Source organism: Pipistrellus hanaki (genome assembly GCF_964339955.1).
Source record: "Pipistrellus hanaki genome assembly, chromosome: 4".
Lineage (NCBI taxonomy): Eukaryota > Metazoa > Chordata > Mammalia > Chiroptera > Vespertilionidae > Pipistrellus > Pipistrellus hanaki.
The window spans coordinates 70,548,836-70,573,930 of NC_140506.1; the positions used below are offsets into that span (position 1 = coordinate 70,548,836).

The following is a 25,095-nucleotide window of genomic DNA, read 5'->3' on the forward strand; positions in this document are numbered from 1 at the left end:
GAGCAAGAATAAGTTCGTTACACTCACGGCCTGAAATTAAAAAAAACTCTGCTTTTTATACATACATGTCAGGAGCGGACACTTCTGTGGTAACTCCTTCTGTGTATTTCCTCACTACCCGGCGGCCAGGACCTGCCAGAGGCGCCACAAAACCCAGGCGGGGACGGCCGGAGCGCGGAGGGCCCCGCCCCCTCCTGGGTCGGCACTGCGCGTGCGCCTCCGGGGATAGGCTGGAGACTATTAGAGTTGCCGCCAAACCCCTCGGAATTAAAAGGGCCCGCGGCCTTCCCCGAAGTTGGTTAGAAGGCAAGGGGTGTTTGGTTGTGGGCAGCAGCACTTTGTCATGGGACCTGTGCCGTTGGGGATATTGCTTTTCGTTTTGACTGCACACTTCCCAGCATGGGCTGGGACGCCGAAGGAGGAGGACGATGACACAGAACGCTTGCCCAGCAAATGCGAAGGTATCTGAAAGGAATAGCTCTTTTGGCATCCCTCTGCTCCACCTCCTTTGTTCGGGCTGGACCAAATGGACCGTGATGGGTGGGTCACTCAACCTCCTTGAAGACCTTATGGAGGTTTTTTTGGTGGAGTTTGGCGGAAGTCGAATGGGATCCAGGGCTATCCCAAATCTATAGCACTACAATTCCCAGGAGACATCCAGAGAGAGAGCCCGCTTTTTCTGGCTGGTCTGGGCCCCAATGGTTTGTGGGAATTGTAGTTCAGAGACTATGCCCAGGATCACCAAGCTACTGAGCATCTTGTGTGCGCGCGTCTCCCCTCACATCCCCCACCCCTCCGCCCATGCCACTAGACGCTAGACCTCAATCTGGAGATCCTGCAGGAGTGGGATGTTAGGCTCACCTTGTGGATATCCTCTGCTCCACCTCGGCAGAGACACTCCCAAATTACAGGTTCCGCGTTCTCCTGTCGGGGCTTGGGGATGAGTGAATCAGCCCTTGAAGCTCATAAATGAAAGAGGCCACACAACTGGGAGAGATTCCCCATAGGTGTGAGGCTTTCCAAAGGGTGTGTGTGTGTACTGTGTGGATTTTACAGCAAGCAGTATCTTCTGTGGTTGCACTATTTGTGGGTCCCAACTGGTGTTAGGCAGTTATTTATTGGGCTCCATCTGGATGTACAATAGCAATAGAGAGCAATAATAGGGAGAGGGCGTTTCAGAGCTGGGCCATTCATTGAGTGCTCTGGTTCCCTAGTTTGCCGCCTTCCTGACTCTAATTTCTTCCCTGGATTCTTTTTCTTTTAACCTGCATTTCAATATCGTTGTTCCTCAAGACTTAGACCTAATCTCTACTCTCCTTTCACTTGTGCCCCTACTCCTCTGTCAGGATTTGTAAACACAGACCCAATCTCGTCTGTCCTTGCTTTAACACCTGTGCAGGCTTCCTGCAGTGATTAGAGCACAGCCAAGATTATTGTTAGGGCAGAACATATGTTTGTTTTATGACACCTCCCACCTCCTTCTTTCTTTTCCATAATCAAAATCCCAACCCCATAGTGCCCATACTGAAGCCACACTGCACTCAGCAGCTAGTGAGCCTGCCTTATCCTTTCTCACCTGTTTTTCCCTTTGCCTGGAATAACCCTCTCACTTCTGCATGTAGTTCTCCAAGATACAATTTAAATGTCACCTCCTTTGGAAGTCTTCTTTCATATCTGTCACCTCTCACTGTATTGTAAAGGAGGGAAAGAGAGTATCTGTGTCTCCCAGATCTTAGAGCAGTACCTGGCATATTTTAGGCACTTTGGTTACTTGCTCCCGGTTAGTTCACTTGGCACTTTTGTATAGGCCACTCCTTTCTTGGGACCCATAACATGCCAGATCACATGATGGTGCTGGAAAGACAGTGGTGGAACAGATGCAATGCTCACCCTTAAGGAAATCCCACGCTAGCAGGAAGTCAGTATGTAACCATTGAATGAATTTTGCATTTCCCAATGAGATTAAGTCTCTTGATCTTTTTTTTTTTTAATATAAGGGAGAGATAGAAACATCGATAAGAGAGAATCACTGATCAGCTGCCTCCTTCACACTCCCTCCTGGGGATCGAGCCCACAACCTGGGCATGTTCCCTTGACTGGAATAGAACCTGGGACCCTTCAGTCCGCAGGCTGATGCTCTATCCACTGAGCCAAACCAGCTAGGGTCTTAATCCCTATTGTAGGAATCATCACACCATATTGCCCTCTTTCTATTCCCACTGCATTGGCAGTGTTTCATGGATAGGGATGGTGGGTCTTACCTGCTCTCTATTGCTATTGTGCATCCAGAAGGAGCCCAATAAATGACTGCCTCACAACAGCAAAGACTTATACACTGCTCACTTTGTGCTGGCATATTGTAAAGGCTTTACATGGATGGATTTAATCCTCACCACATCCCTATAAGGAGATACTATTATTATCTCCATTTTAGAGGTGAAGAAACCAAGGCACAGCAGATTGCTACACAGCTTACTAAGCGGCTGCGTCAGGATTGTAAACCAGGCTGGCTCCAGAGTCTGCATTTGTAACCAGCAGGCTCTGCTGCTTTTGCTCATCTGCAGAATGAGTTGCTGGCATGTTTGTTTCTCTCTCATGTCCCTTTGGACATCTAGTGTGTAAGCTGCTGAGTCTGGAGCTACAGGAAAAGCTGAGTCGCACTGGACGATCTCGAGAGGTGCTGGAGCTGGGGCAGGTGCTGGACACGGGCAAGAGGAAAAGACACGTCCCTTACAGCGTTTCGTGAGTCCTTCTTGATGCCCCTCCACCTTTCAACCCCTAAGAGAGCTCTGGGAGCTCATACAGCATTCAAGGAGTCTTTGTTTCCCCTCTCCCCGCAGAGAGACAAGGCTAGAAGAGGCCTTGGAGAATTTATGTGAGCAAACTCTGGATTACAGTGTTCATGCTGAGCGCAAGGGCTCACTGAGATACGCCAAGGTCAGACTCCTCCCCAGGGCAGGATCCCACTGCTTAGGCCTATATCTTCTGGAGCCTCCTTCTCTACCTCTTCAGTGTCCCCTCCTCATCTGTAGGCTTCCTCATCTCACCCTCACAGAACTTACCCTTCACACTCCGACAAACTGATGTGGTGGAAAGGGAAAGGAAGAAGTTGAGGTAGTGGGCTGGGCTGATCCAAATTCCCATCTCACAGGGGCAGAGTCAGACCATGGCAACGCTGAAAGGCCTGGTGCAGAAGGGAGTCAAGGTGGACCTGGGGATCCCTCTGGAGCTGTGGGACGAGCCCAGTGTGGAGGTCACATTCCTCAAGAAGCAGGTAGGATGGCATCCAGCCCAGGGAGGGGTGAGAAGGGAACCTGAAAGGGGAACTAGGTCCTAGACAGTTCTACCTCTAAGCAGGGAGAAGGGGGCAGAGTGAGGACTGTCACTGATTGACAAGCACCTGGAGTATATCAAGAAGTAATAATGGAGACTAATAATAAGCATTACCACTTACTGAGTGTGCGAATTTGGAGCCACATACGTTTCAGCTGCTGCCTCATTTTGCCCTTACAACAACCTGATTACCATTTCCCATCTTACAGACAAGGAGCTGAAACTTAGAGTTTAATAACTTACTCAGGAGAGTAGGTGTTAGTAAATGTTTGTTGAATGAATGGGGATCACACATCTAGTAAGCCACGTTTAAACTCCTGGCTACCTGCATCTCCGAGGTGGGGGTGGAGGGGGGTGGGGAGACAGGTAGTAAAGAGCGAAGAGGAAGGTTCCCGGAGCCCAGCAGAGCAGATACTCTTCTGACCCTTCCACTTGACCAGTGTGAGAAAATGCTGGAGGAGTTTGAAGAAGTCGTGGAAAACTGGTACTTCCACCATCAGGAGCAGCCCCTGCAGCGTTTTCTCTGTGAAGGTCATGTGCTCGCAGCTTCTGAAACTGGTAAGTGTGTGGGCTGGTCCCTTTCCTGCCAGGCCACAACACCCCCTATCCACAGGGCCAATATCTAACTTGTTTTCTATCACCCAACTTAGCATGTCTACAGGAAACGTGGACTGGAAAGGAGATCACAGAAGGGCAAGAGAAGACAGAAGGGGAGGAGGAACAAGATCAAGAGGAGGAGAAGGACAAGGAAGAAGAGATGACCAGCACACCAGGCCACTCCAAACATGACCCAGAGGATCTTTGACCCTTGTTTTTGAGCCTCCAGAAAGGGCAGGGGTCGTGGAGAGGTCTCTGAAGTCTGAGCTCTCTCTACCCCACAGCTTTTATGGTGTGTGTGTGTGTGTGTGTGTGTGTGTGTGTCTCACCCCTAAGCTTGTAGTTGTTCTCTCCCATCTGGTCTCAGGCAGAATCCTGATGGTACAGCATAACATAGCTATGGGGAGAAAGGTGTGAGCAGTAGGTAGAAGCCGTACCCTCTGCCTGTCATCTAGCTCCCTTAACTGTAAGGTGTGGAGACAATAGTGAAGGCTTTCCTCTTTAAAAATCTCTACTACTTCTAAACCCCACCCAGAGGTCGGCAATGGCATAGGAGTTGTGGGCCTTGGGAACATCACTTTGCCTTTTTTTAGACCCTTACAAGGATGAAGCCAGAAGGGCATTCTCCGCAACTTATACACACTGCCTGCGAAGGCTACATGCCCACAAACTGTGACCGAAGAGGGGAGGGACACTGGATGGGGTGATGTTGATAAGTTAGGTGGAGTAGACACACTTAGTCTACTTCATATTAATTTCACCGATGGCCCCCCACATAATTTCACAAGTGCCAAATTTTTTATATATCGCTAGTAAGCTTTCTTTCTTTCTTTCTTTCTTTCTTTTTTTTTTTAAAGTATCGGTTGCAACCTTAAATTTCAATCAACTACCGTGCACACATCGTAGCTGGCTGATGTGGCAGCGCCCCGCCCAGAGAAAAGGGCGGTTGGCTGCCGTCCTATTAGTGCTTGGTAATAACGTTGCAGCCCAGGGAAGCTGGCAGGGATACCAGGCCGAGGACGGTATTTGGGCCGGGGGCCTGGTCCGCGCTGGCCGGAAAACGCGGCCGGGTTAGAACTCCTTGGGTGGTCCCGTGCCGGCCGCCATACTTGGGCTTATGGGAGCTCGCAGGGGACAAAATCCTTCGCGTTTTCCCCCGTTTCCATCCTTGCCTCAGAACCTAAGGGGCGTAAAGCTGGGTCCAAGGTAGAGAGCGGCTTAGGTTATAGTGAAGGAACTAAAAAGGGCCTCCTTGGGAGGGTGACGAGCGTGGACCTACCACGAGACGGTGGCAAGGCGGGGGCCCTAAAAACGCTGAAAAACGCGCCGCTTCACGGGAAGAAAAAGGTTGGGCGATACCATCCATCCTCGGAAGGGGGCCGAGGGCGATACCACTTTAAGAGAGGGGGCGGCAAGAACGGAGACCACTTGTCGGAGGTTCCGGCGAGTGTGGGGACCCTAAGGGGCTGGACCTGGGCCCACAGCCCCGCTTTCGCCGGCCATGAGCAGTGTGGTGCGGACCGAGCGGCTGCGCGGGGAGGCCCCGCTGCGGCTGCCCGGCGACCCCTTCTCCGTGGTGGTTCTGCTGCGGGGCTACGTGGAGCCGGAGGGAGTGGGCGGCGCCGTGCGCGCCGACGGCTCGGTGACCCTCATCCTGCCCTGCGCCTCCAGCCGCCTCCAGCCGCGGCCCGAGAGCGGCGAGGCCAAGACCGCCCTGGAGGAGGCCGCCCGGGGCCCCATCCTCGTGGACACCGGAGGCCCCTGGGCCCGGGAGAGGCTCCTGAAGGCCCTGGCGGAGCAGGGCGTGGCCCCCGCAAACGTGACACTGGTGGTGGGAACCCACGGACACTCGGATCACATCGGGAACTTGGGGCTGTTCCCAGGGGCCGCCCTGTTGGTCTCGCACGACTTCTGCCTCCCCGGGGGCCGCTACCTTCCCCACGGGCTCGGGGAGGAGCGGCCCCTGCGGCTGGGGCCGGGACTCGAGGTGTGGGCCACGCCCGGCCACGGCGGCCAGCGGGACGTGAGCGTGATGGTGGCGGGCACGGTCATGGGCACCGTAGCAGTGGTGGGCGACGTGTTTGAGAGCGATGGGGACGAGGACTTCTGGCAGGCCTTGAGCGAAGACCCGGTGGCCCAGGAGCGGAGCCGGAAGAGGATCCTGGGCACTGCCGACGTGGTCGTGCCTGGTCACGGAGCGCCCTTCAGGGTGGTCAGGGAAGCCTGGAATCCAGAGGCAAAGGATCCTTTGGCCACAAACGAGGAGGAGACCGGGAAGACACTGGGCGCCTGCGAGGAAAGCCCTCCCACCCAACCCCCCAGCCAAGGAACTGCCGTCTAGATTCGGAGAGGACCCACCCAGGCAGCCAGAGTCAGGAGTCAGGGTGGTCACTTCCAGCGAGGACAGAGTGCTCTGACACTGCTGTCACCAATATCACTATTTTTGCAACCAAACTAGGACCAAGAACGGACCAGCTGTGCCACCTCTGGGGGCTTCGTTAACAAAAGGGGAGAATATCCTTGGGAGAGTTGTCCCAAATAAAATTTGGAAACTGCATTGAAAATCATACCGCCTTAATGTAAATGTGAAATATTAACAGCGACAGTTATGAAAATGTAATCAACAGCAAACAGGGGACAGCTTTTGGCTAATTGTTTACTTCTCATGAGGTTGCAGGTTGCTGAGAGAAGGTGCAGGACATAGAAGTAACAAACACCACAGCCATCTGACATTAATTTATTCAAGGAATAGTTATTTACCTCTTGCTCTGTCTCAAACACCATCAACAGTGAACAAGTTAGACAAACTCCCTGTCCCTCATGGATATTACATTCTATTGAAACGGACAAGTAAACAGTAATAGGACTAAATCAAATATAGGTTTGGTTAGTGATATGAGGGGAAAAAAAAACACAGGCTGAGAAGGGGATACAGTTCTGAGGGGTGGGTAGTCAGGGAAAGCCTCTGAGATGATATTTATTTAAAAAAAAATATTTTATTGATTTTTTACAGAGAGGAAGAGAGAGAGATAGTTAGAAACATCAATGAGAGAGAATCATCAATCAGCTGCCTCTTGCACACCCCGTACTGGGGATGTGCCCGCAACCAAGGGGCATGTCCTTGGTCTGGAATAGAACCCGTGACCTTTTAGTCCACAGGCTGACTCTCTATCCACTGAGCCAAACCGGTTTCGGCGAGGAGATGATATTTGATCAGAGAACAGGATGAGGAGAAAGCTGGACAGCTTGATCTACTTGAGCAGCAAGAATCCATGGAGTTGGAAGTGGCAATAAATGAAACTGCAGAACTCCTGAGATTGAAGCCTTGGCTTTTGAGCAAGCCAATGACCTGTTCTCATATTTTAAAACAACCACTCCTGTTCTGAATAGAAAAGGGGTTAGAGTGGAGCGAGAATTGAACTGGCTGTGGTTGGGAAGCTTTGCAGTCTTCCAGGTGATAGGAGTTGATGGCAGCTGGCCCATATCCCAGAAGTCCTCTTCACCACTATCCCAGCCCCCTTGCCCTCTGTCCACACAGCTCTAGGAATGGCAGAGTGCTTAGGGGTGGCAGATGGAGAGGGGGAAGTCCACCTTGTGGGTGATGAGCTTCCCTGGGTGGATGCTACCAGGCAGGACCAAGCTGGAGGCCATTTCCCAGGTGTCTACAAAGGCCACACATAGGTCAGCAAAGTCAGCTCAGAAAAGCCAGTTCACCTGGAGAGTGAACCAGTCACATGGACTTGTAGGGTGTTGACCAGCTTGATGACCACAAGAGTGCAACCACAGGGGCCCAGATAAAGATGGCCTCAGGGAAGGTGGTAAAGTAGACCCCAGCGTTACCAAGTGTGAGGGTCCTGGCCAGTCCCGGACCTTGGAGTGCAGGGAAGCCACTGGTGTGTAAAGGATGTGCAGGGACCCGCTGTAGGCCTCCTAATGCAGCACTGTGCTCTGAGTGGTCTCCACAGCCATGTAGGTAGATCCTCTGGTTTCAGGATTGTGGGGAAGTCAGGGGCTATTAGAGCTGTGCACTCCTACCTTGGACAAATTCCTGTCCTCACTTACTTTCCAGAACATAGATGTTCTGCTCATTACCCAGGCCTGGTCATTCGGGGCAACACATCGCTTTGGCCACACTGTCTTCAGGATGGACAGGTCACCTAAACAGGTCTAGTCTTGGTAATATTAAGGTTTTTGCTAGAGCTAGTGGAAAAGTGTCCAGTTTTTTTCCTACAAGACTGACATGGAAAGATGCATCATCCTGCCATTTGTCCAGACAGCCCACTGCTGCTGGGGCCACCAAATGAAAACTAAAAATGAAGCTGATCAGCAGGGGCAAAAATGAGCAGTTAAGAGAAACAGACCTGATGACAAGTTTGAAAATCAGATCCTCTGCCTCTCATCAGTCACCTGGGCTGACTAATCAGCTCCTTTCCTGCCTAAGCTTCTTTGACTGTGTTTTCAGTTGTTTGTAGCAAGAGGAGTTCTGAATGGATACACACACTGCTGAAATGAGCCATTAAAGGCAGAGAGGATAGGTGGAGAGAGGGTTAACAGAGGGAAAGCAGTGCTTAGGGTATTAGGAAGTTGGGCCCAGAGTGTATGCTTAGAAATTTCTTTAAAGCTGCTTTTTCTGAAAACTCTCAGGAACACTTGTCCTATATGATTAGTTTCCTCTACTCATAAATATTCAATGACTCCACATTACCTGCAGGATAATCCAAACTTAACTTTCTGGTCCTTTTCAAGTCAAAGTTTGTCCAGTTTGGCTAGACTGCCTGCTTCTAGACAAGCCACACCCCCTCTTTCTCCCGCAGGCCTTTGATTTTGTTCTTTCCCTGTTGTCTTCCCTCTCTTCTTCACTTTCCAGGCTCAACTCAGGTCACCTACAGAAACCTTCCCTGGTGTTCCCAATTCCCAACCCTACTTTAAACTCCTGTAATGCAGTCTCTATATTATTCACTTAGCCTGATATTGGTCATCCTCCCCGCCACATATGTCCTCTCCCCATGATTCCCCTTGAGAGCAGAAACTATGCAAGATACTTCTCTGAATGCTGTAGAACTCAATATTTTGTCTACAAATGCCATGAAATAAATATATGCTATTTTTCTTTCTTTTTAAAAAAAATATATTTTATTTATTTATTTTTCACAGAGAGGAAGAGAGAGGGATAGAGAGTTAGAAACATCGATGAGAGAATCATCGATCAGCTGCCTCTTGCACTGGGAATGTGCCCACAACCAAAATACATGCCCTTGACCGGAATTGAACCTGGGTCCTTTGAGTCTGCAGGCTGACACTCTATCCACTGAGCCAAACCGGTCCCAGCAATATATGCTATTTTTCTAATCTACCTGGTTATCTGTTACCTGTTACCCAGCTCTGATTCCTTGTCTAGGATTTAGATGTCAATCCCTGCCCAGCCTCTGAGAATTTCCAACATCAAGTCAGTGTATGCAAACAAAGGGTTGTCTCTCAAAGCCCTCCCTATTCACCTCTTCATAAGGCTCCAGGTGTCTTGATATCTCCTGTCATGGACATTCATGGCAGTGTCACACAGATACACCCATCACTGCCATGGGATGGAATCCCTCATCATGTGGATGACATGGCCCACTAGGCAGCCCAAAATCCTATCAACAGTGCAGAAGAAACATCTGGAGCAGGACACCATATCTCAGTGGTAGAATCCAGAGAGCTTGGGAGCTAGAGGTCCAGCATGTTATGGGGGTCATGAGAAGAAGAATATAACACGCTAACTAGTAAAAAGCTAACATTTTTTTTTTTGAGTGTTTACTGTGTGCCAAGTGCATGTACTATAACCATCCTCTTAAAATAGGGAAATTAAGTGAAGTGAGTTGGTAAATGTCAGAGCAAGCATGTGAATGAAGGCTTCCAGACTCCAATGCCCATTCCTTAATTACTCTAGGTAATTAACATAAGTAGGTAATGAACATAACTCTCTAGGTCAGCTAGCCTCTACTCCAAACTATCCCAGTTGCACTCATTCAAGCTGCTCTTTTTTCTTGGCTGCCATTTGGCTGTGCGTCAGAGAAGCCCTGAAGGAGAGCTTTGTTGGTCCCATTCCTGGAGAGACAAATGTTTGTGATAAGAATGAAGGCATGCTGAGGGCTAAAAGCTTGATTTTAGGTAAGAGACTCTTCACAATTTCAACTATGTCTATTTTTTTTTAAATATATATATTTTTATTGATTTTTTACAGAGAGAAAGGGAGAGAGATAGAGAGCTAGAAACGTCGATGAGAAAGAAACATTGACCAGCTGCCTCTTGCACACCCCTACTGGGGATGTGCCCGCAACCAAGGTACATGCCCCTGACCGGAATCGAACCTGGGACCTTTCAGTCCACAGACCGACGCTCTACCACTGAGCCAAACCGGTTTCGGCGAACTATGTCTATTTTCAAAAAGGATTCCAAGTGGCTACCACAGGTGTATGTATATAATCTATATATAAAAGTCTAATGTCCTAGTTGTCCCTTTGATTGACCATTTGACCAGTTGTTATCATGTACACTGGCCACCAGGGGATAGATGCTCCGACCAGTCAGTTAGTTTGCTGCTGGGGTCCAGCTGATCAAGACTTGGTGAGATGGGCTGGTCACACCCTGGAGCCCTCCTGGGGTCCCTCCCCAGCCCCAATCGTGCACGGGGACCTCTCGGGAGATGTTGGAGAGATGGTTTCAGTCTGATCCTCGCAGGTCAGACCAAAGGACCCCACTGGTGCACCAGGCCTCTAGTATAGATAGTATCCTACATAATAAAAGGCTAATACACAAATCAAACTAATGGCAGAACGACCAGTTACTATGATGCACACCAACCACCAGGGGGCAGATACTCAATGCAGGAGCTGCCCTCTGGTGGTCAGTGTGCTCCCACGGGGTGTGTGTGTGGGGGGAGTGCTGCTCAGTCAGAAGCCGGGCTCATGGCTGGCGAGCAGTGCTAAGGATGACTGACTGCTGTGGGGAACTGGCCTACGTCGTAAGTTGGACATCACCTGAGGGCTCTGGGACTGTGGGGGCTGAGAAATCCCGTCCCCTCTCTCCCCCGCACCCCAAGTGCACGAATTTTGTGCTTCTGGCCTCTAGTTATTAACATAACGATTAAAAAGAAATAGGTAGAAGGTGAAGAAAATTTTATCAGGAACTTGAAAATTTTATCAGGATACTTCCTGAAACTGAACACTACATTCACTATCTCAGTCTGGCTTCATTCTAACCACTCCACCAAAACGGCTCTGGATGACATGACTCATGAATGTCATAATTGACAAATCCAAACTTCCTAGCAACACACACACACACACACACACACACACACACTGGATTTTGTATTTTTCCTTTTGTAGTAATAGAAAATATAAGAGCTTGTTTGGAAAGAAGTTTTTTCTTGTGTTTACATTCCAAAAGGATCAAGGAGTAGATGAAAACAGACAAAAGCATGATTGGAAACAACCAGACCGTTATGAATATGCTTTAAAAGTCATCTAAAGCCAAAACCGGTTTGGCTCAGTGCAGGAGCGTCAGTCTGCGGACTGAAGGGTCCCAGGTTCGATTCCGGTCAAGGGCATGTATGTGCCTTGGTTGCGGGCACATCCCTAGTAGGGGGTGTGCAGGAGGCAGCTGGTTGATGATTCTCTCTCATCGATGTTTCTAGCTCTCTACCCCTCTCCCTTCCTCTGTAAAAAAATCAATAAAATATATTTTTTAAAAATTCATCTAAAGAATGAGTGAATTAGCTTTTATTGTACAAAAAACCACCCCAAAAAGCAGTGGCTTAACACCACAGAGATTACTTCTTACAATCCCGTGAGTTATCTAGACTGCCTTGGCTGGAGCTGAATGATCCAGGGTGGCCTCATCACTCATCGGATGCCTCAGCTGGAATTGGTGAACCGGCAGGGCCTCTCTCTTCGTGGTTTCTCAGTCTCCAGTAGCCAGCCCAGGCTTGTTCACATGGTGGCAGAGGGATCCCAGTGTTAGGACAGAAGATGCAAGGCCACTTGCAGTTCAGGTTGAGGTTCAGAAATTGCACAATATCACTTACATCACCTTCAAAGCAAGCCATAAGGCCAATCCAGATGCAGGGATGAGGAAATAGCCTCCACCTCTTGATAGAAGAAGCTGCAAAGAATTTCTGTGTTTTTGTTCGTTTGTTATTGTTGTAAATGTACTAGGATGGGTGTGTGCATGAATTGGTGAGGCTAAAAGTTCAGTGTTTGGTTAAGTCCTTTTTATACTTTGCCTTTCCCAGATCACACCACGCCATTCCCTCCTCACTCCCAGAAGAGGGCAGCAAAGACCATGGTTCAGCTATCGCTGCTTCAAGATACCTCACCTGAGAACTCCATGTCCCTAACTCCATGTCCTCCTCCATGTCACTGACATCATTGTTTCCTTGGGAGGCCTGTACAGCATAGGGATCTGGGAAGGCAATGACATCTTAGTCCTGGGAGAAGGGCATTGAGAAGAGAAGGAGTAAGTTCACTTGATCTTAGCCAAAAGGCCGAGAAGCGATGAGAAGGAGTAAGTTCAAATCCTGGCTCGCTATTTGCTGGCTGTGTGGCCTTGGGAACCTATAACCATTCTGGTTCTTCATTTCATGTCTCAAATGAGTACAGCCTATGCCATATAGGGTTGCTAATGTTTATTTTTTTATTTTTTAATATATTTTATTGATTTTTTACAGAGAGGAAGAGAGAGGGATAGATAGCTAGAAACATCGATGAGAGAGAATCATCGATCAGCTGCCTCTTGCACACCAGAGAATCATCGATCAGCTGCCTCTTGCACACCCCCTACTGGGGATGTGCTCGCAACCAAGGTACATGCCCTTGATCAGAATCGAACCCGGGACCCTTTAGTCCGCAGGCCAACACTCTATCCACTGAGCCAAACCGGTTTTGGCTAGGGTTGCTTATGTTTAAATGAGGTGATGCATGTAAAGGCTTAAATGATGTCAGTTATTATTGCAAGGGAAGTAGAGTGGCTAGGCTGGAGGGCATCCCTTGGGTTACAGGCTGCCTAACAGTGTTCAGACACTTGCAGTCACTGAACAGAAGCACTAGAGAAGGGATCTTGGGCATGAGCTATGTATTGTAGTTTATTTTTGGCAAGAAGGACAGAAGCTGAAATCAATTTTTTTTTAGACGCATGCAGGCAAATCCTACAGGTACTTTTATTTTTGTCAGCAAGGGAACGAGGTGAAGAGGGAACTGGAACAGATGGCTATTTTTCTTAGGTCCTTGGTGGCCTTTGACCCCTGCTGGCTTCTGAGTCATCTGTGTCTAGCTGGGATTATTATGGGAAGTGGTGATCCCTCTGTGCAGCTTACTCTTCGGAAGTCATCATTCAGTCACACTCCTTAGGTCTTTTTTTTTAAAAAAAAAAATATATATATATATATATATATATTTTATAGATTTTTTACAGAGAGAAAGGGAGAGGAAGAGAGAGCCAGAAACATCGATGAGAGAAAAACATCAATCAGCTGCCTCCTGCACACACCTTACTGGGGATGTGCCCGCAACCAAGGTACATGCCCTTGACTGGAATTGAACCTGGGACCCTTGAGTCCGCAGGCTGATGCTCTATCCATTGAGCCAAACCAGCCAGGGCTCCTTAGGTCTTTAAGATAGAGTATAGAGTCTCTTCCTGGGGGCTCTCGTGGAGAAGGTGGCTAGGAGGTGCTGACGATGAGGGTGAGGTCAAATTGGAGAGGGTAAGGAAGGCATAGAGGATGCCATCAACCTGTGTGAGAACAGAAAGAGAAGGGGGTTAGAAGTGGAGGGGGAGCTGACCTCATCTCACATGAGTGATCTCATACCTGAGTGCCCCGCTGATACCTCCGTCCCTCTATTCTTTCCACCCCTTCTTCTCCAAGCTTCTCTTTAATTCTTTCAGGCTCTAGTCTGAACTTCTTACCTTTGGGTCCGACTTGGAGTTTCTGTGTAGGAAAAAAAAAAAGTGCCAGGATCAGAGCATGGCAGCCAGGGAGAGAACTGGGCAGAGGGCTCAGTAGTGAGGTCATCTGCTAGGTCAGGACCAGGGTCGGGGGAGGGAGGGGGGAGGCATGGGAAAGAGGAAAACGCTGGGGGCACGTGTGGGGAGAGAGTGTAAGGAAGAAGGAAGGGCCAAGGTGGAGAGCGGGGAGTGGTGGCGGTAGAACTGACCTTCATGCCCAACGTTCTCGTTCTCCTCCTCAGCGTTAGGGAAGGATCCCCTGTGTGGGAAGGAAAGGGTGGGAAGTGTGTTAGAGGCTGGGCAGAAAGGAGTAAAACCTGCGTCAGGCTGGTTCTCTCGGGGGCTCTGCGACCTGCTTGGACCAACTCAGAAGATGTAGGCAATGGTTTGAGGCTCAGAGGAGGCTGCCTGGACGAGTCTGAGAGGCAGTTTGTGGTGTAGCCCGGGAGAGGCCTGAGTGCCCCTGAAGGAGGACTGCTGTAGGGAGCCGCTGTTGTAGGAAGGGCACCGGAGGGTGGATTCCTGTCCTCTCTGCTGGCCCTGCCTCTGTGAGAACTGGAGAAGGAGAACAGTGACCTCACCTCACAGCCTCTGGGTGGGGGTCAGGCCTTGGTCCCAGGAGGAGACACCGTCCTGGGATGGGACCTGAGTAAGGCAGCTGGCAAAAGGCAGGGAGGGAGGAAAGGTGGGAGGGGGTCTAGGGAAGGGAAAGTGTAGAAATGGGAGGAAGGATGGAGAAAAGGAAACTGGTGGGAGGGTGAGGAGGACCAGTGCTCAGGGCAGGAAGGAGATCCCAGCACAGAGGAGAGGAGGCCAGGCTGGCAGCTGAGGGGGAAGGTGCTCTGAGAAAAGGCAGACGGTAGAGCAGCTGGAGGCAGATGATTCTTGTGGTTCCTCTGAGCACCTCACTCACCAGGGGGAAAGGCAGAAAGTACAATGAGCAAAAAGAGGGAAAATGTGGGAAAGGTAGATGTGTTCCAGAAGGATGATGTCCAAGATGGAAAGAAAATAGGATGAACAGAAGGAGAAACTTAGGAAGGGGGACAAAAGAAGGTGAAAAGGGGATACCAGAGAAAGAGAAAAGGGTGACATTCTGGGAAAGCATCAGAGAGAGTAATTAGATCCTCTGTTCTCAGTAAGAGAAGTGCTATCTGCTATGGCACGTAGGAAAATGTGGATGGGAAAGTCGAGGATGAGAGCAGCTGTGAAAGGCTTTCTAGCGCTGTTCTCATAAGGATACTTCCTGTTTCCTAAGTCCTCCCCCTCCCCTGCCCCTCTGTCTCACTATGAAGACAACACTCACCTAGCTGGGGCTCTGGCTCCAGTTCACAGACCTGCAGAGGAACCAACAGCAGGTCAGCGTGCCATCCATGCTCTCTGCTCCATCCTACTCTGAGACCGCCCTTGGATAAACCAGGGCAGCAGAGCAGCTCTGCTGAAACCCAGGCTGGAAGGGCCTAGGACTCAGAGTGGCACCAGCTGGCATCCTGAGGCGGCCCCACCTCTCCTGGTTTTGTCCTCAACACCAAGTCAGGAGAGCAGCTCTTCTCTGCACCCTGTGCCCCCTCACCCTGCCCTCTCTCCCTAACTTTCCCTCTGCTTCATTCCACTCTCTTTGAACTCCTTGTAATCTCTCAACCTTCTCCTTCCACTGCTGAGCCCGGCCCACCTCTCCTCTCCCTCCCCCTCCCCCATCTTGTCACAGGCACCATCGCTCCTCCTGCTGTGACAAACCAGCCTCTGATGCTTTCCTTGGAGTGCTGGCTGTTTCTCTCTCCCACCTCTGAACCTCAGGGCTGGAATCTGTGTACACTGCAGCCTGTTCTCTCTTCCACCGAGGACTCTGCTGTTCTTCCCCACATCCCTGCACTCTCCCCCTCCCCCTCCCTCTCAAGTCTCTCCAGCATTTCCCAAGCATTGGGCCCTGGTTCACACACATCCCTCCACCACAGTCACCTTCCTGTGAGGTCTGACACCCACAGGGACAATCCTCTCAGGCACTGACTCACCCATCCCCCAACTCCAGTGACCTCCACTCCCCTCCTCCATGCCCTGGACACTATTTTTTTTAATCACCAGGAAAGAAAACTCTGAAATATTACATGCTAGTATTATTTTTATGCTGTAGCTCTCTTTCCTCCCAGCTCTCTTTTGTCATCACCCCCCCTCCCCCAACACACCTGTGCTTTGACCTCCCTGAACTCCTGTCCCCGGATAATCCACTTTCTTTCAGGTTATCCAGGCTGACTCAGAGTCCCTCACCCTCCATTGGTGCCCGTTCACCAGCTTTTTGACCTCCCGATTCCCCTGTCGGGCCACACTGAGCTGACAAATCACCAATCCTGCATAGATGTCTATGGCATGGAATGTGGCTTGCTTACCCAGTATCCACTCACCTCCTCTTACTCAGTTACAGAGCCTTGATTTTATTTGGAGTGGCAGCGTGCTCCCCTACAGATAGGTGTGGGACATATGACTGAATTCTGGCCAATAATGCCCCACCAGCATGGCTCAGTGGTTGAGTATTGACCTATGAACAGGAGGTCAGGGTTTGATGCTGAGTCAGGGCACATGCTCAGGGTGTGGCTCGATTCCCCCTTCAGGAGCATTCAGGAGGCAGACAATCAATTATTATATCTCATTATTGATGTTTCTATCTTTCTTTCTCTCTCCCTTTCTCTCTGAAATAAATAAATTTTTAAAAAATTTTGGCCAATAAGATATAAGGGAAGTCTGGGTATGACTTTCAAAAAGGCTCTTTAAAAGGAGAACGGACAACTGGGCATAATCTATTGTCCTTTCCTCCTTTCTTCTGTTTCCTACTTGAATTCAGAAATGATGGCCAGAGCCTTAGCAGCCACCTTGGACCAGGAGACCACCTTCAGAATAGGAGCCAGTATCCAGGACAGTTAGCAGAAAGGGAGGAGCCTGGGTGCCTAGGGACAGTGGCCTCTGTTTTCTGCCTCCAGGTTCTTTATTTTATGAGAGAAAAATAATAAACTGTGTTATTTAAGCTATGGTTGCTTCTTCTGATCTCTGATGCTAGCTGCTAACCAGAACAGAATTGACAGGTCCTACAGGTTTTAAACTGCATGGGTGAATACTGCTGGGGAGAAACACCATCATGTGCAATGATGCTTCTACCGATTCACAGCTTCTCATCCGAGTTGAATCCTTAAACACTATCTTCCCTTTCCTCAGTGACGATGTCACATTTTCTCATCATCTTCAACCCTCATCCTCACTCAGGAAACAACCATGGTGTCTTTTTGCACTGCAAAGTTTATTTATTTTATTTTATTTTTTATTTAAAATAAATCTTTATTGTTCATATTATTACAAATGTCCCTTATTTTCCCCCCTCCATTGCTCCCCTTCATCAGCTTCCCATCCCACCCTCTGCCCTTTCCCCATCCCCCATTGTCCTCATCCATAGGTGCACAGTTTATGTTCAGTCTCTTCCCACACCCCCCAATCCCCTTTCCCCCAAGAATCGTCAGTTCACTCCCCTTCCATACCTCTGATTCTATTATATTCAACAGTTAATATTGTTCATCAGGTTTTTAAAATTCCCTTGGTTTTTAGATTCACTTGTTGATAGTTAAGTATTTGTTGTTCATAATTTTTATCTTTATCTTCTTCCTCTTCCTAAAGAATCCCCTTCAGCAATTCATATAATTCTGGTTTGGCGGTGATGAACTCCTTTAGTTTTTTTTTTATTTGTGAAGCTCTTTATCTGGGCTTTGATTCTGAGTGATAGCTTTGCTGGGTAGTAGAGTATTTTTGGCTGTAGGTTCTTGCTATTCATCACCTTGAATATTTCTTGCCATTCCCATCTGGCCTGCATGGTTTCTGTTGAGAAATCAGCTGACAATAGTATAGGTGCTCCTTTATAGGTAACTCTCTGCTTTGCTCTTGCTGCTTTTAATATTCTCTCTTTGTCTTTTGCTTTTGGAATTTTAATTATGATGTATCTTGGTGTGGTCCTCTTTGGATTCCTTTTGTTTGGGGTTCTATGCACTTCCTGGACTTGTAAGTCTAATTCTTTCACCAGGTGGGGGAAGTTTTCTGTCACTATTTCTTTCAGTATGTTTTCAATATCTTGCTCTCTCTCATCTTCTGGGACCCCCATAATTCTGATGTTGGTTCACTTGAAGTTGTCCCAGAGGTTTCTTACACTATCTTCAACTTTCTGGATTCTCTTGTCTTCTCGCTTCTGCAGAGAAGTGTCTTCTGGCTCTTTATGTTCCAAATCTTTGACTTGATTCTTGCGATCTTCCTTTCTGTTTTTAGGACTCTGTATAATATTTTTTTATTTCAGAGAATGTATTCTTTATTTCTAGTTGATCCCTTTTCATATCCTCATAGGTCTCATTTATTTTATCAGCCTTTTCTAGGAAATTCTTAAAAAACCTTATAAGTGTGGTTTTGAACTCTATGTCCAGTCACTTTTTGTCCTCAATTTCTTTAGTTTGTGATCTGTTTCCTTGTCTCAGCATTTTTGCAGCTTCCCTGAGTTGGTAGCCTTAAAAGTCACTGTGTTCAGCTTGGATGGGGCAGAGTTTCAGGTTGGAGCCTACAGCCTTGGCTTCCGTCAGCCCTGCCCCATGAGTTTCCTGAGTCTCAGTGTTCCTCACTGTCCTTCGGTACTCGCTGCTTTGGTACTCGCTGCAAGCACCTCTGAGAGAAAGGTGCCCTCAAGTTTCGCCCACTACCAGACAGTCTAGTCTCTCCTCCAATGAGCCCAGAACTGGGGTTCAGTGCAATTGGAACTGGGGCTCAGCACAGTCCGGAGCTTTTATCTTCTTCCCACTAGGGAAGGCCAGCCAGGCACTCAGCTGGCTCAGTCCTCTCCCCACATGCACACCATGTCTCTGTACCTTAGGCTTTTACAGTTCCTCTGATTTTCCTTCTGGTTTTTTCTTTCCTTCAAGTTGTAGAATTTCCAGTCAGTCAATTTTCCTGTAGTTTTGGATAATGTACATTTTGTATTTTAGTTGTATTTTTTGAAATTGTTGTGCGAATCCCCAGTAGCTCGCCGTGATCGTATAGTGGTTAGTACTCTGTGTTGTGAAATTGTTGTGCGAGGTTGCAGTTAGGTGTTTACCTATGCCGCCATCTTGGTTTCTCTCCGCAAATGATTCTGTACTGCAAAGTTTAAACACAATTTGTATGCAGTTGAACTTACAAATATTTCTACTCATGGCTTTTAAGCTTTATGTCTTACTTAAGGGGGTCATTTCCACCCCATGATTATAAAATAGTCTCACATGCTCTCTTCCAGTACTAGGGTTAGTTTTCTTCTTTGAATCTTTGATCTTCATGAAATTTATTTTGGTGCAAATGATAAGGTAGGGAAATGATGTTATTTTTCTCAAATGGTTATGCAATTGTTCTACTAATATGTATTGGTTAGACATTCTACCTTTTAACATACTAAATTCCTGCATATATTTGGGTCTACTATTATTTTTATCCTGCCTATATTTGAATTTTTTTCTTTTCTTCCATTACTTTATGTTTTGTGCTGTGCCAGCACAGCCAAGGGTTAGGTGAGCCTGAGGAGGGGCAGTGAAGATTAAAGAAACGACAGACAAGGGAATACAGCTAGATCTCCCGTGCCTGGGTGAGGCCGAGGCTTTATTTTATAGTGAGATCAAAACAAGGGTAGTGGTTAACATGTTTACAATGTTCTTGTGAGTTTCACCTTGTTTAGGCAGCACTTGCTGCACCTCCCACTGCCCATTAGCTACCCAGGAAGGAATTAGGGAGGGCTACAAGGTCAGGCTTAATTATGCTAGGAGAGCTCTGCCCTCCAAGCTGGGATTTGTTTGGGGCCCCGCCACAGGTCAATCTGAGGCTTGACCCTACAGCCCCTCCCTACAATCTTTTATCTTTTTTTTTAATGCTAGTATTGCATAACTTTAATTATTGTAGCTTAATAATTATAAGTGCTGATGCTCATCTAGTTGAAGAATCATTTTTCTCCCTGAACCATGGTCTTTGACCTCTTATGTTCCCTAATTCACTTGGTGGTTTCATCATAGCCTGTTCACCCAAGCTGTAAACATGGGACTTCTGGCTCCCTCACATCTACATCAATCCAACCCCCATATCTTACTTGTTCCTTCTTAATCTTTTCCAAAATCTGGCTCTCTCCTTCCACTCAAGCTGCCATTGCATTAGTCTAGTCTGGCCCTAGTCTGGCCCATGTCTGGTACCTCCACTGCAGACGGGATGTATCTGCAATCCCAAGTGAGGAGGCTATCTGGCTGCTTCACATTGCCTTTGGGATCTAAGGCTCTTGGATGTGATTTACAAGGTCCTCTTTTCCCATCTCTTGCCTCCTCCATAGCACTGACCTGCTTACAGTTCCACACATAGTTTCCTTCTCCTAAAAGAACAGTGATCTCTACACCACCCAGCTAATTGCCACTTGCCTGGCTAATTCTTTTTTATTCTTTGAGACTTTTTTTTCCCAAGTGTCACTTCCTCTGGGAAGTCCTCCTTGATTACCCCCTCCTTTACCTCAACTACTTTAGCTCTTTCCAAATGAATCAATAAGCCTTTCAGGCAACTGCCCCTATCTTGCCCTCCCCAATTAGTTCCATGAAGGGGTCTCTGCTTTATTTACTCTTGTATCTCTAATTACAAGTCAGGCCCTTGAAAACAGGTATCCCACCAATGCTTGTTGAGCTCAGTCAACTTTCTGTTTCTTCTTCTCTCTCCTTAATTTTCCAGGCAGACCTCCCCTCTCCATGAACAAAAAGGTGAGGACTGATGAGAAATGATTAAGTCAAGAAAAGTTTTGGAGAGGAGCTGGTTTGGAGCCATGGTTTTGACTCTCAGACAGCACTTGAGGAGATCATGAACAATGAATATTCCCAAGACTAGACCTCATGCCAGCAGGGATCTGCAATCATCCCGGTGCAGGTGATTATGAGAAACACCCAGTTGGGAAGACTGGGGAGAGAGCAGGGTGCTGGACCACTCACCTTGGCTTCTCTTCCACCAGAGGTAGACTATCAGTCCCAAAATTGCGATTTTGAGCACAGTGCTGGCCACTGCCAGGCTGACCACAACTTCCTTACTGAGGCTGTCTGTGGTGGTGGTGGTGGTGCTGGTGGTGCTGGTGGTGGTGGTGCTGGTGGTGCTGGTGGTGGTGGTGGGGGTGATGGTGTTGGTGGGGTCCATGATGGTTTTCTCAGTGGCTGAGAAGACATGAGAAACAAGCAAAGATAAACTCTTCCCTAGGTTGGGGAACATTGGGTGTGGGGAGCAACCCTCCGGAGCTCTTACACCAGGAGGGGAGTGACAAGGAGAAGTGCGGAAGGCTGAGAATCCACATTACTCAGTTCAAATCCTGAATCTACCACCGATCAGTGCTGTGACTCAGAACCTCATTTCATCATCTACAAATAGGGATAACTAGATGACAGGATTAAAAAAACCAACCCATTTATTGTGGTCAAAGACACACAGCATAAAATTTACCATTTTAACCACATTTAAGTCAGTACGAACATTTACATTGTTGTGCAACTCTTACCGCCATAACACTTCTTTCCAAAATAAAACTCCATCCCATATAGGCAACTCCTCATTCTCTCCTTCCTCAGCCTCTGGCAACCACTATTCTGCTTTCTGTTTTTATAAATTTGACTATTCTAGGTACCTCATAGAAGTGGAATCCCCCAGTATTTGCCCTGAAGACAGGAAAATCTATATTTAAGATTCCATGCCTCACTAACTAAGATAGGAAGGACTATTAATGCAGTACACCCCATACTGGGTTAAAAACAGGTAAGGATAACAAGTCAATAGAGGAGGTAAGAGGCTAGTGGTTAAGAGAGTAGGCTCTGGGGTTACACTGGGTTCAAATGCTGTCTGCACCAGCAGTGGGAATTTGGGCCAGTGTTTACGCTCTGCAAGCCTCAGTTTCCCCATCTGTAACATAAAGATGATAGCAGTACCTACTGTTATTGTGGGGTCATGGTGCAGACTCATTAGGGCAGTGCCTACCAAGGATTCAGCCAGACACAGTGCACAGCCTGCAGGAACTGCCCTCACTGCTGCTGCAGAGGGGCGGCTAACAACCAGCACAGAGGAGCGGGAGCAGGATGGAGAAGGGGACAGCACAGAGGCTCCCATGTTGGGGGCGGGGGGTGGAGCTCTGAGAGAGGCAAGGAAGGTAAAGAGGATTAAGAAAGGAAGAGGGAGATGGGGAAGGAGAATAAAGAAATGGGACTGGGGCTGAAACTGGTTTTCCTCAGTGGACTGAAGGGTCCCGGGTTCGATTCCGGTCAAGGGCATGTGCCTTGGATGCGGGCACATCCCCAGTGGGATGTGGGCAGGAGGCAACTGATCGATGTTTCTCTCCCATCGATGTTTCTGGCTCTCTATCCTTTTCCCTTCCTCTCTGTGAAAAATCAATAAAATATATTTTAAAAAAAAGAAAAGAAAAAGAAATGGGACTGGGGAGGGAGCATGAGGGTCATGTTCTGGGAAGCAGGGAGATTGGGACAACAGGTGCTGGGTGTTACCAGGGGCTGAGGGGAGGGGTGGGAGATCCTTGGGCCGCTGTTGGGTCCCTCCTGTGTGTCAGGCTGAGCTCATGGCTGTGGGGGACACTGACAGGGGCCAGCGGGGGCTCCACCTACAGACACAGGACAAAGGAAAGGCAGGCCACATCCTGTAAAAGCCAAGGCCACCTGGAGGGCATGGGGTGCAGGCAGGAGGCAGGGCTGCGGCCCCACTTGGAGCAGGAAGGGAGGATAACCAGGTGGGAGGTGCTGAGGCCTGGGGGTGGGGTAGGGGCTGGGTCTGGAGGGGGCAGTGAGGAGGATGGGCAAGGAAGGCAGCCCGAGTTTGGGGGAGAAGGAGGTGAAGAAGGAAAAGCTGGCAGAGGCCTGGGAAGCAGGCGGGGCAGGGAGAGGAGTCTGAGAGAAAGGTCGGGAAGGGAGGAGCCTGGACCAGTCCTGGGGGACGAGGGCCCCAGGGGCCGGGGCGGCGGGACTCACCTTTGGTGATGGTGAGGTTGGTCCCTTCCAGGGACTGCCACTCCTTCACGCCATCGTCCCGTGTGGTCAACCGGACTCGGAAGAAGTACTTAGTCTCATCCTCTCTCCGCAGGTTAGAGATCCGGAGGGAGCCACTCGTCTGGCCCTCTTTCCAGTTCAGGGAGAGGCGGTTTTTAAAATTCTCATGGGTGAACGGCGGGGTTGTGTTGTAGATGAACTCTCCAAAGAACTGTTTCCATCGCCAGAATATATGCACGTTGGGATCGCTGGCTAACTTCCAGGAGTAGCAGAAGGAGAAGGGGATGTCGATGGAGCCACCCTCAGGGGCTGAGAGGTGCCTTGGTTGGTAGACTCCATGGGTAGGGTTTAACTTGCATTCTGCTGAGCCACCTGGAGGAGGGAGGGAGAGGGAGGGACTTTGAAGCCACTTGGAGGGACCAAGAAGCTAACCCCGGCCCATCTGGCACCCTCACCTCCGGGCGGAAGTGGGACAGATAATAGGACTGTCCCTCTGGCTGGGTGTCCCCCTCTCCAGGCTCGGGGTAGACAGGAGGGTGTGGGATGTGGGGGACCCAGCACTTTGGGACCCGCCCAGCCCATTGCTTGTTGCAGGTGGGAAGCCTGGCTGGCCACAGCCCCTCCCGGGCTCCCCTGGGCCCTGTCAGAGCCAGGGCGTCCTGGCCACTCACCAGCCTGCAGAGAAGCTGCCGGCAGCAGGGGCAGCAGCAGGGGCAGCAGCAGGGGCGGCCCCATCGCCTTGCTCTCCTGGGCGGTGAGACAACAAGCAGAGCTGGCGGAGGGCAGGCTCGGTGGAGGGGCGGCCTCAGGCTGGTCTGACCACGGGGAGGGCAGGATCAGGCTCCTTCCGAGGACTGGGGGGGGGGAGCCTTCCCCAAACAGCCTGCCCCAGAGCGAGCAGCACTTCCTTTACAATCTGGCTTCTTCTTTTCTGATATTGCAGAAGAGCTTCCCCTGTGGTCAGTGACCAAGGGCCATGATATGGCCCCAGTCCCCATCGTCATGGGGTGTGGTCCTGACTGTTATGCCCAGATTTTAAGATCCCCAAGGACCACCAGGGGGCCGAGTCCGATGCAAAAGCAAAGAGCCTTTATTAGCCGGCCGGGTGAGCGACTAGCGGGCGACTGCTCTGCCATTCTCCACGCAGGGAGACCAGAGAGCACCCGCGACCCTTCGTGTGGGACCACTTTTAAGCCCACTTTCCACATCCTGTTTTTGCAGACCAAGTAACCCAAGACAAAACAGTTTTTCCCAAGCTACATAAGAGTCATGCCAGTGACGGCCATGTTGTTCACAGGTCATCCTGTTCTTCAGAAAGCTGACAGTGTTCTATGAAAGAAGGTCCACATGCTGGGAAGGGGCCATGAGACCCTGTCTCAAGGCCTGGCCTGGTGACAATTCTATCTGGGCACAGTCCATGGCCTCTCTGGAAGCATGCTCAAAAATTCCCACTCTCCTACACTGACCTTGGCTGCTGGGACCTCTCCCTCCCACCTCAGCTCCCTGTCTCTGCCAGAGACTTTCTCATCTCCTTGGGGCTGACACTTCCATCTCCCCAGAGAGTGGGCTTTCTGGAGGCCATCCCTTTACCCACAGAACTCAAGTGTGGATCTGAGGGCCCTCTGACTTCACCCTTCATGTATGAGACAACCAAGGCTCAAGAGGGTGTGCCCAAGTCCATGGCCTTCAAGTGGTGGGTCCAGGACTGGATCCCCACTCTTGCTGAATCTCAGAGCCTTCTGGATGCTGGATGCTGGCTGCACCAGAGTCTCTAGGCCTCGGCACCAGATGCAGAGCTCTGAGGCTGAGCCGCAGGAGGCTGTGTTTTTATAAAGCTCCTTGGATGATCCCATCCACCGCTGTGGTAGCCCTGGCTAATCCAGAGTCTTCCCTGGCAGAGGGGGTTAAGCTCAGAGCAGTAATGGGGTCACCCAGTGACAGCCCCTGAGACCACCCCTACTGGAGGGCACTGCCAGCCTGTGACGGGTGGTGAACTGGACCTTTAGTGACTCACAGGAAGCTCTGCCCATGGCCTCCCCAGAGTGAGCTTGGCATCAACTTGCTGAGTAGACTGTGGGAGTGGGTGGACATGACTGCATCAGAGGAAGTGACCTTGATTGGAATCGAACCTGGCACCTTTCAG

At 49.4% G+C, this 25,095-nt stretch overlaps 3 protein-coding genes across 3 annotated transcripts; 2 read left to right on the plus strand and 1 right to left on the minus strand.

Moving 5' to 3' along the window:
- The first annotated feature begins 195 nt into the window (after positions 1-195).
- On the plus strand, positions 196-6,494 carry CNPY4 (canopy FGF signaling regulator 4). Its single transcript, XM_084881483.1, has 6 exons — positions 196-461; positions 2,616-2,742; positions 2,841-2,937; positions 3,152-3,274; positions 3,774-3,891; positions 3,984-6,494. Exons 1-6 carry the CDS (start codon positions 344-346, stop codon positions 4,136-4,138), a joined length of 738 nt encoding a protein of 245 aa, XP_084737609.1. The 5' UTR covers positions 196-343; the 3' UTR covers positions 4,139-6,494.
- Positions 5,432-6,494, plus strand: MBLAC1 (metallo-beta-lactamase domain containing 1; the record flags this gene model as incomplete). The annotated part of the gene is made up of 1 exon (XM_084881481.1): positions 5,432-6,494. The coding sequence occupies one exon, from the start codon at positions 5,432-5,434 to the stop codon at positions 6,269-6,271; it is 840 nt and encodes a 279-aa protein (XP_084737607.1). The 3' UTR covers positions 6,272-6,494.
- Positions 6,495-13,346: 6,852 nt separating this feature from the next.
- Positions 13,347-23,799, minus strand: LOC311621445 (paired immunoglobulin-like type 2 receptor alpha). Its single transcript, XM_084881484.1, has 7 exons — positions 23,624-23,799; positions 22,935-23,324; positions 20,910-21,125; positions 15,218-15,248; positions 14,124-14,173; positions 13,876-13,897; positions 13,347-13,701 (listed from the first exon to the last, which is right to left on the minus strand). The coding sequence occupies exons 1-4, from the start codon at positions 23,685-23,687 to the stop codon at positions 15,241-15,243; spliced, it is 678 nt and encodes a 225-aa protein (XP_084737610.1). The 5' UTR covers positions 23,688-23,799; the 3' UTR covers positions 13,347-13,701; positions 13,876-13,897; positions 14,124-14,173; positions 15,218-15,240.
- Positions 23,800-25,095: the final 1,296 nt, after the last annotated feature.

Coding starts and splice junctions, on each gene's coding strand:
- CNPY4 (XM_084881483.1), top strand. CDS start 344: ATGGGACCTGTGCCGTTGGGGATATTGCTTTTCGTTTTGACTGCACAC. Junction 462..2,615: donor CTTGCCCAGCAAATGCGAAG/GTATCTGAAAGG, acceptor TTGGACATCTAG/TGTGTAAGCTGCTGAGTCTG. Junction 2,938..3,151: donor GCTCACTGAGATACGCCAAG/GTCAGACTCCTC, acceptor CCCATCTCACAG/GGGCAGAGTCAGACCATGGC.
- LOC311621445 (XM_084881484.1), bottom strand. CDS start 23,687: ATGGGGCCGCCCCTGCTGCTGCCCCTGCTGCTGCCCCTGCTGCCGGCA. Junction 23,325..23,623: donor GGCAGCTTCTCTGCAGGCTG/GTGAGTGGCCAG, acceptor TCCCTCCTCCAG/GTGGCTCAGCAGAATGCAAG. Junction 21,126..22,934: donor CAACCTCACCATCACCAAAG/GTGAGTCCCGCC, acceptor ATGTCTTCTCAG/CCACTGAGAAAACCATCATG.